This window comes from Colobus angolensis, unplaced genomic scaffold, assembly GCF_000951035.1.
Source record: "Colobus angolensis palliatus isolate OR3802 unplaced genomic scaffold, Cang.pa_1.0 Scaffold50, whole genome shotgun sequence".
Lineage (NCBI taxonomy): Eukaryota > Metazoa > Chordata > Mammalia > Primates > Cercopithecidae > Colobus > Colobus angolensis.
The window spans coordinates 5,390,510-5,400,510 of NW_012118488.1; the positions used below are offsets into that span (position 1 = coordinate 5,390,510).

Sequence of the window (10,001 nt, forward strand, 5' to 3'; positions counted from 1 at the left end):
GGAGTCCAGTGGCACAATCATGGCTCACTTCAACCTCAGTCTCCCACCAGACTCAAGCAATCCTCCCACCTCTGCCACCGAGTAGTTGGGACTACAGGTGTGTGCCACCACACCTAACTTTTGTTATTTTTTTTGTAGAGACAGGGTTTCACCATGTTAGCCAGGATGGTCTCGATCTCCTGACCTCGTGATCCGCCCGTCTCGGCCTTCCAAAGTGCTGGGATTACAGGCTTGAGCCACTGCGCCTGGCCTTTTCCTGCATTTTTTGATGGGGGTAGTTTTCATCAGTTGAAATGCTGATTCACATTTCCTGTTTGTTTTTTCTTACAGTTCTGCATGGATGTGGCCTGTTCTTTTCGATTTCTGTTCGTTTCATAGGCAGAGCTGCTAGTTCAAGAACACCCTCTTCTCTAAGTTCAGTTTTTTTCTTTTCCTGAAGAATTTTTTCTTCTTCCTCCTTCTTCACTGCCATGTCTCCAAGTCTTCATGTTTCCCTTATGAGGCAACGCTTATAATTTAAAGCTACCAATTCCGGTACTGCTTACCGTTAAGCTCTTCTCTGTATATAGAGCTGTGAACTATCAAACTCCAAACCTATGATCAATGTTTTGGAACTTCTTTCGGATTTTCTCTTCCTGGGAGTGGATCTTTGTACCTTGTCTAAGGCTTTCATGCTCCCATACCTCTTTCACTAAATTTGTCAGGTCTTCCCTCTGCCACTCTTAACACCCAGAGGAATGAGCATAAGAAGCATTTGGAATTTGGTTTATTTCTCTACCTATAAGAATCGACAAATCTCTATTTATAGGTAGAGAAATAAACTAAATTTATAAGTTGAACTCTCAAACACATTTCGTCCTATAGGAGTTTATTTGTAAATTCTACAATAACCTAATATTGGACTTGCTCTGTTGTTCAGGATGGAGTGCAGTGGCATGATCTTGGCTTATGGTAACCTCTGTTTCCCAGGTTCAAGTGATTCTCATGCCTCACTTTCCTGAGAAGCTGGGATTACAGTGTGTACCACAATACCTGGGTAATTTTTGTATTTTTGGTAGAGATGGGGTTTCGCCATGTTGTCCAGGCTGATCTCGAACTCCTAGCCTCAAGTGATTCGCCCACTTTGGCCTCCCAAACTGTTGGGATTACAGGCATGAGCCACTCCACCCAGCCATGTTGGACTATTTTTATTACTACTCTGTTACGGTTATTATCATAATATTTGTAATATGCTTAGTATGTATCAGGCACATTCAGCACTTAAATCTGTAGCAGCACATTAAACCTTGTAAGTGTTACTGCCATTTTACAGGAGGCAGTGGCCCAAATAGGCTAAGCAACTTGCCCAAGATCATATAACAACCATGAACACTAATAATATAAATCATGGGACTATCTTAAAACCTTTAAAATTTTAACCTTCTTTCTTTTTTTCCCCCTGAATACTGGTTGTCAGTTAGCCTCTGTAAGCATAGAAAACAAGCATCAAATAAGTATGTTTCAGGTAATGCGGCCTCTTGAACATTTTGCTCTTCAAAATAAAACTGAGGCCAGGTGTGGTGGCTCACACCTGTAATCCTAGCACTTTGGGAGACCAAGGTGGGTGGATCACTTGAGGTCAGGAGTTCTAGACCAGCCTGGCCAATATGGAAAACCCCCGTCTCTACTAAAAAATACAAAAATCAGCCAGGCGTGGTGATGGCACCTGTAGACCCAGCTATTAGGGAGGCTGAGGCAGGAGAATCACTTGAACCCGGGAGACGAAGGTTGCAGAGAGCCGAGATCGCACCACTGTACTCCAGTCTGGACGACAGAGTGAGACTCTGTCTCAAAAAAACAAAACCCCCCCGAAAAACTGCAAATCATATTAGATGACCATTTAAGGTCTTGAATATAGGAAGATGGGATGATTATAGGTATGTAAACCTTGCTTTATATTTGGGTTATGATAACTCCCTGTCTACTATAAAATCACTAATGTCTAAAATTAATACACTAAGTAAATAAGCCCAAACTTTAGAATTAGAGAGATAGATACTAGATGAAAAAGCTAAAAGAATGAAAGTAGTTATCTCATCAGAGCTGAACTGGACAAGGAATCATTTTTTTGGAATACTTTTAGCATTGTTTAATTATCGTACTATGAAGTGCATGTATTACTTTGATAAAAATAAAAGCTAACTTATATGAAGTATATAGTACATTAAAAAATTAAGTTGGTATATATTGACAGATTGATGATATCTGATACCAGTAAATATATGTGGGAAAAACAGTGCTCATATACACTTGGTAGGAAGGTAAACTTATACTGTATCTTTCTGGAAGGCAATTTGACATTACATATGAAAATTTAAGATGGCTATGTCTTTTGACTAGGTAATCCCATTTTTAGGAATCTGTCCTTCAGAAATACTCATACATAATACATACAAGGACAAAAGAATATGTAGAGGGATGTTTGCTAATGTAATAATAATGAAAAACTGGAGACAATCTTACAATCAGCAGGGGAATGATGAGCAACAGGTAAAATACTGAGTGGAAAAAATAAATCACCATATATAGTATAATAAAATATATCACAGTATGACTCACTTTTTATTCAAAGGAACAATATACACTGGCATACACATAGATCAATATATGTATGTTTGTTTTTATGTGCACTAAGAAAGACCTTAGGAACAGTTAAACTTAGCAGCGTGGGAGCAGAATGGGAAGATGAATCTAACTTTTCAATATTTCTCTTTTTTTAAACATTATAGGTGCACTTCTATAATAAAAAATAAAACAAAAGGTTTGTATAGTGACAAAATTAAAGAAGAGATCACAAATCACAACATAACTTCACTGTCCTACTGTAATTGTCACCAAGGTAAACCATCCTCCCTATGAAATCTACAAGGGAATTAAAAGGCATAGTCATTAACTTATTGGTATAATCAAACGAAAGTTCCAACAAAACTAAACATCTCTGGGAGAAATGACAGAAAACGCTTGAAATCTTAAATGCAAGTGTCAATAAATATGCAGTCAAATAATATTAATAACAGTATAATTTCAATATGAATAAACTCATCAGAAGTCAACCAATTCTTCATTATCCAAACCCACTGGGAGCAGTGGCTCACATAACTTTCAAAGTTTTACATTTAGCTATGGAACAAGTATTTTCTAGAAACTTAAATTTGAATGTTGTATGCATGAGATCACAAAGTGCAAACAGAAATTACTACATGCTCTGTGATGACTGAACTTGGTAGGAGCTCAAGAGCTATTTAGCTCCTGCAGGCCTCTTTTTCATTCTATTATACTATGAGGATGAAAGCACATTTGGCATAGTGATAGAACTCATCAGTGTAAAGAGAAATGCCTTCCTTCTTTCTAAGCTTACTGTTATGAGGAACATAAATGGTAAGGATTTGGGATTACTGGGTTTTTATTTCCCATAAATTCAATGTGCAAGCAAGAATAAATTCATGTCAATGATACAATCAAGAGGAAACCGAAAGCAGTAATATTCTGAATAACCCATCTAAAGAAATGGAAAAGTACCCAGGAGAATGACAGGAGAGGACAATATTCTACATAGCAATATTAAGATTTAAAGCAACAGTGAGAAAAGGAACTCATTCTTTGATCTACAAGAAATAAAAATTTCTACCTCTTTGGGTTCAACTTCTAGTCCTATCACTGTTATGACTTTGGATGTAGCAATTACTTGGGTCTCAGTTTCCCTCTCTTCTAAGTAAGAAAAACATCACTTACCACACAGGAAGGATGTATGATAAAATAAAAAAATTCACATGAATAGACTTTCAGTTCTCCTGAAGAAAGCTATGAATCCTTAAGTACGAACCTGGAAAGCTAATTAAAAATAAGATGACCATATCAAAATTAAGTCTGAAACAAGCAGTAGCCTAGAGGTTCCCTGAGATCATTATCAGCTATCAATTCTACCCCAAATAATAGAATTCATACTGAAGTTGGGTCTATAGGGCAAATGTGGTCTGAAGGATCAAACAAGATCATTTATTAGTATGTTAACATAGAGACGGGCCAGGCGCGGTGGCTCACGCCTGTAATCCCAACACTGGGAGGCTGAGGTGGGCAGATCATGAGGTCAGGAGTTTGAGACCAGCCTGGCCACTATGGTGAAAACCCGCCACTATTAAAAATACAAAAATGAACTGGGTGTGGTGGCACTCGCCAGTAGTCCCAGCTACTCGGGAGGCTGAGGCAAAAGAATCGCTTGAACCGGGAGGCGGAGGTTGTAGTGAGCCGAGATCATGCCACTGCACTCCAGCCTGGGCCACAGAGCAAGACTCCGTCTCAAAAAAAAAAAAAAAAAGTGAGAATATAAATTAAACAGCTTAGCTTATTCAATGTCATAGTGATTTGGTATAACCTAAAAACACTTGATCTGAAATAACAACATTCTCTTGGTGTTTACCTTTAAAAAATATATTTGGAACTGGTTGCTGAGAAGATATATAACCACTGAACAATAGTAACTACAGGCTGTTAATAATTAAACAAAGTTGGGTTAAACACATACATATACACAAGGGGGCTACTTCTTCAGTGAATAAAATAATCTCTAGCAAATTTGAAAGCTTAGCAGACTTAATTTTTTTTTTTTTCTTTTTCTGAGATGGAGTCTCATTCTGTCGTCCAGGCTGGAGTCCAGTGGCACAATCATGGCTCACTTCAACCTCAGTCTCCCACCAGACTCAAGCAATCCTCCCACCTCTGCCACCGAGTAGTTGGGACTACCGGTGTGTGCCACCACACCTAACTTTTGTTATTTTTTTTGTAGAGACAGGGTTTCACCATGTTGCCCAGGCTGATCTTGAACTCCTGGGCTCAAGCAATCTGCCTGCCCTGGGCTCCCAAAGTGTTGGGGTTACAGGCGTTTGAGCCACTACATCTGGCTAATATTAACCAATATTTATTGAATGATATATACAAATCATTATGCTTAGCACCAGAAATACAAAGAAGTATTGGACTTAACACTCCTGTCCTACAATTAAACTGCAAATGATGGCCAAATAATTGGGCCACAACGTTGAACAAACTAATGAGTATTGTATACAATCAGTTTTAATAGACTAGTAGTAGGAATTAAACACAGTGAAAAACGAAAAAAAAGGAAAGCCTGGGAACACATCTTAACATTTTATCTTAGGATTTGTCTCATCTTTTATAGCAGCTTACATTTTTTTTAAACAGCGGGCATAACATCTGAGTGGAGGTTTATAGAAACTACAGGAGGAAGGGCTAATGTTCACCCCGTATTTCAGATGAGGAAAGTGAAGCTTTCAAAGAGGTTACGCAACTTTCCTAAAATCGCAGTTGAGAGAGCTACCTTGCCGACTTTGTCCAGAGCTCACTTCTATTGCACTAAATTCTAAATTATCAGTGCTAAAGTGAGAACTTGAAGGGACCTCAGAAATCGCCTAATGGAGTGTTCCCCTAACCAACCTGATAAACTTTCTGGGATATACATTAAAAACCCATTCCCAGGACCCACTGCAGATCTACTAAATAAGTTAAACGTGAGAGGTTTTATATTTTAACAAGAGTCGCCAAGAAGTAATTCTAATGATTAGTTATGCTTAGAAAACACTGTACTATGTCTGTATGTCCAGTATGCCAGATATTTGGCTACTTAAATTTACATTGATTAAAACAGCAAAATTAAAAATTGAGTTCTTCAATTTTTAGTTCCACCAGTTACATTTTAAGTGCTCAACAGCCACATGTGGCTAGTAGCTACCGTAACTGGACAGCAAAGATATAGGAAATATCCATCCTGCAGAAATTTCTATTGGATTATGCTGATACTAGACCAACCCTTCAACTGCCATGAGAAAAAAGAGGCACAGGATCTTGTCCAACAAGGGCCATAGAGCTCATCAGTGGTAGAATTGTGACATTAACCTCACTGCCAGCACCCTTCCTACTGTATCACTTCATCCTATCTCATACTCAGGGTGTGTTCAAATAGGAATTATTTCCCTTTTCACCTTTTATTATGGGTTCCAGCAAAGCAAGAAGAGAAATTCTAAATTTGTGGGTAAAAAAAATCCTTAAGACAAGGTTTATTGAAAAACAATGATTAAATCTATCTGCAATTTTTGCATAAATTCAAAAGTCACCTTGGACAGTTAAGAATACTGTGGTGTTAGGAGACACATCTTAGCTTGTTTTAACTATTGTAAGTCCTTTCTCTTTTATTGTCCTGTTGCTTTTATTCTCTTTCTTGAATTTTGAAACCCTCAGACTAATGATACATAAGTGTGAAAGGTTATATCTTATTTAGCAAACATTTTAAAGATGAAAAGCTGAGAAACAAAGAGCAACCCAAAGAATGTCACTTGTCTAATTTTCGAATGTGGTTACTCAGACTACTGAGCACTCTTGGCTTTTAGTAATTCAGTGCTTTAGTATTTATACTAATATGTTTTCACTTTTAAACTATAACTTATATTTTCCTTTGACCACTGTTATGTTTGAAAACAATTTAAAGTAAGTGTTTCAATTTTCAACATAATTGAGGGACTAAAAGCAGCACTAAAACATTTAGAAAGGTTTAGATAATAAGGTCAACATATAACCAGCTTTAAAGAATATGGCAGTGTCTTAAAAATAAAACCAGTTGTTCCTGTCTAGTATGTTTAGAATGCAAATGTCTCCAAAGTCAGTCAACTTAAGTCATGACAGTTCATGTTTAAAGTAAGCAGGAAAACAACCTGGAACTCCTTATTAACTAAAATGTTAAAAACACTATTACAACAGCTCTATTGATTTTTTTTTCACAAGCTGAATTCTAGTGAGTAGATTTAGAGGAAATATTTCATGTCAAACGTTACAGAAAGTTAGAAATTGGATGCTTAAAAAACATGACACAACAACGTAAGGCACTATGAACAAATACTTATTCAAGACAGATGTTACCATAATTTGCAAGGTACTTACAAGCATTCAGTATGGGGTTCTAGATAGAAGCTACTTGTTATTCAGAGAAGAAGGTGATGCAAAAAAAAAAAAAAAAAAAGCACGGCTATTTTCTTTCTAAATACTCTTTGGTGTTGAGGTAAACAAATGAAAAATAAAATAACCGTCTAAGTACACAAGAGCAAAGCAATAGCCTCTAAGTTATAAAAGGAAGAAAGAAAAATTGAGTCTAACCTTTTAAATAGGAGACTGGGGCTTAAAGAGAAATTTATTTGCTGGCTTTTAAATCAGATGCATTATTTCTACATTATATCTGTTATGTCTTGACCCCCCCCCCACCATATTAGGGAGAAACAGGCACATCCAAGATTCTTAGGCCAATAAAACTACTTTTGGAGGCAGCACAGCACACCAAATGAAGGAGAATGTTAGAGAAACACCCAGTGACAATAGTTTCAACTGACCTATCTCAACCAGCCAGGGATAAGTACTGGTGCATGCTAGTATAAGATGAATTAAAAATATTGTAAACTCTAAACAAGTATTAAAATGATCCATCAATTTCAAATCTCATAAAAAATAGTTACTTTAAAAAAACAAACAAAAAAAAGGAGTAAAAGCATTTGGAAGAGGGACCCTTGGAGGAAAGACTAGCTTCGGAGGAACACAGGTCAAACGGGTGGGGGCGGTAATCATCTAATCATCCCTCTACCAGGTGATGCTTCAGTACCATCCCTAACAATTTTAGACATCCTTAGGAGAAGTGATTTAGGTAATCAGCAAATGTGTTTTGTGATACAAGAACCACGGAGATGACGCTGAAATTTCTAACTTCAAAAAGATGCACTCGTGAGAGAAAACAGGCATGAAATTCCCATATTGTAATTATTTAGCTTCCTGTAGAAAAAACACCTTCAGGCATGTAAGCCAGCACACTTGACACTGACCCAGCAAAGTTTTCGGCTGGCCCTCACTATCTCTCAACCCCCCCTTCCTCCACTTCCCTGCTGTTCTTTCCTGGCACATAAAATATAGGCCAATGAGCAGTGGGTGGGTGAGGAGGATGTGAGAGAAAATTTGAGAAGTAAAAAAAGGAGCAACTTAACCAGGACATGAATGAGACTAAAGGGTCTAACAAGGGTAGGCAGACAACAATTAGAACTACTGAAAAATGGGCTTTCCTGGGCAGTAGTGAGCGCTCAGTGCTTTTAGGGGTTTAAGCAGGGGTCAGACTACCTACCACTTGTCAGAGAGGCTGCAGAGGGGACGGCTGCTTTAGATGACCTCTAATGTTTCTTCCGACTCTGAAATATTAGGATTCTTATTTCACAAAGGAGAATGCAATGGTCGTAGAAGCCCACTGACTTGAAACCCTTTTAAATACGCAGCCTTGGAGGCTGCTTCCCCAACACCACTCCCACCTCTCCCGCACGTGCCCACCCCGCCCCCTTTCAATATTTCCACCTCCACGTGCAAACCGCCTCGCGGCACTGGCCCCAAGGCGGACAGACACCTTCCCCTGCAAAGCACCAAAACTATGCTCCCCCTCCCCGCGAAGAAAAGAGGACTACTCCACTCTCCCACCCTGGGTGGCTAAAAAAGGAAAAGTCTCGGATCCAGCCTTTCCCCCCTAGCCAGAGCAGGGGGCGGGGGCAGGACGCAGAGAAAAACTTTCTTCTTGAATTTTTCTTCCAGAGGGTGGAGGAGATGGAGAGAACCCCAACGAGTCCAGGGCTGACGGGGTGGGGGGAGGGGAACCCCTGAATCGTTTAACGGCTGGAAGGGGGAGGGGGGGCTCCAGAGATTGAGGGGGCGTGGGATGGAGAAGCAGGCCAGGGAGCGGGGTCAGGGAGCTGCGGGGTTCCTGGGGTCGGGGAGCTGCAGGCGTCCCCCCCACCTGGCACACAAAGCGGCTGCCGCGCTCGGCTCTCACCAGATCCTTTGTGTTTTCCATCAGGGCCTCATGGGTAGGGGTTGTCCGTGCTCCCCGAGCCCGCGGCGCCCCCTCCCCGGGCTGGGGGCAGGTGCCTCTCCCCGGGACTGCGGCGACTACAGGGGGCCCCTGGCTGGGCCCAGACCGGTGGCGGCTGCGGCAGCCCCCGGATTTCCCCCCTTTAACTCGGGTGGCCCCAGGATATCAACAACATTAGCATAGCCCTCCCTCCCCAGCGCGCCTGCGCCGTGACCCGCGCCCCGATTGGCCCACTTCCCTACATACCCTCCTCACTCGCTTCCAGCGTGGGACCCTCTGCAGGCGCCGTACTCCAAGGACCGTACCAAAACGAGAGGTGAAAAGGGCATTGGGGCTTGCGTCAAGTCCACTGGTTAAAGTCAACAGGAAAAGCGGAAGTTTCATTCAGCCGTCCCAGTGTATACTCGGGCTTTCTTGCGCTCCTTTCAATATGTTGCAGCTGCGAAGTTGTGTTGGAAAAATTTTCCACTCCAGTCACGCCGCTTCCCCCTACACCCGGAAGATTGGCCCTCCCGGAGGAACTCCCACACGGGGCGGGGCTGGGTGGGGGAGTGGGAGTTACGTAGAGGGAGGGAGTGCTGGTCACGTGGCAAGAGGCTGCGCAGGCTCCTTCCGGCCTCCGGGGCTTCGGCGGCGGCGGCCAGGGAGGTGCCTGGGCGCATGCGCAGCGAGGTTCCACGTGAGCGCCTGCGTTTCTCCTCAAACCTAACGATGCCGCCTCAACGGAGGAGACGAATGAAACTGGACCGGAAAACCGGAGCGAAGCCGAAACGGAAGCCCGGAACGAGGCCGGACTGGAAAGCCGGAGCGGGGCCAGGCCGGCCTCCCCAAAAGCCTGCCCCTTCATCCCAGCGGAAACCGCCGGCCCGGCCGAGCGCTGCGGCCGCTGCGATTGCAGTCGCGGCGGCGGAGGAGGAGAGACGGCTCCGGCAGCGTAACCGCCTGACGCTGGAGGAGGACAAACCGGCCGTGGAGCGGTGCTTGGAGGAGTTGGTCTTCGGCGACGTCGAGAACGACGAGGACGCTCTGCTGCGGCGTCTGCGGGGCCCGAGGGTGAGGGAGG

The 10,001-nt window shown here is 42.1% G+C and overlaps 2 protein-coding genes across 2 annotated transcripts in view; one reads left to right on the plus strand and one right to left on the minus strand.

Annotated features, from left to right (window-relative positions):
* The window catches only part of MBTD1 (mbt domain containing 1), an 83,948-nt gene extending 74,846 nt beyond the window's left edge, over positions 1–9,102 (minus strand). Inside the window, exon 1 of the mRNA XM_011959985.1 lies at positions 8,900–9,102. Within this exon, the coding sequence (XP_011815375.1) occupies positions 8,900–8,920 (21 nt within the window). The 5' untranslated portion in view covers positions 8,921–9,102. The remainder of the gene's footprint in view (positions 1–8,899) is intronic.
* Positions 9,103–9,552: 450 nt separating this feature from the next.
* UTP18 (UTP18 small subunit (SSU) processome component homolog (yeast)) overlaps positions 9,553–10,001 on the plus strand; it is a 34,495-nt gene continuing 34,046 nt past the window's right edge. Inside the window, exon 1 of the mRNA XM_011959994.1 lies at positions 9,553–9,991. Coding sequence (XP_011815384.1) covers positions 9,599–9,991 — 393 coding nt within the window. The 5' untranslated portion in view covers positions 9,553–9,598. The remainder of the gene's footprint in view (positions 9,992–10,001) is intronic.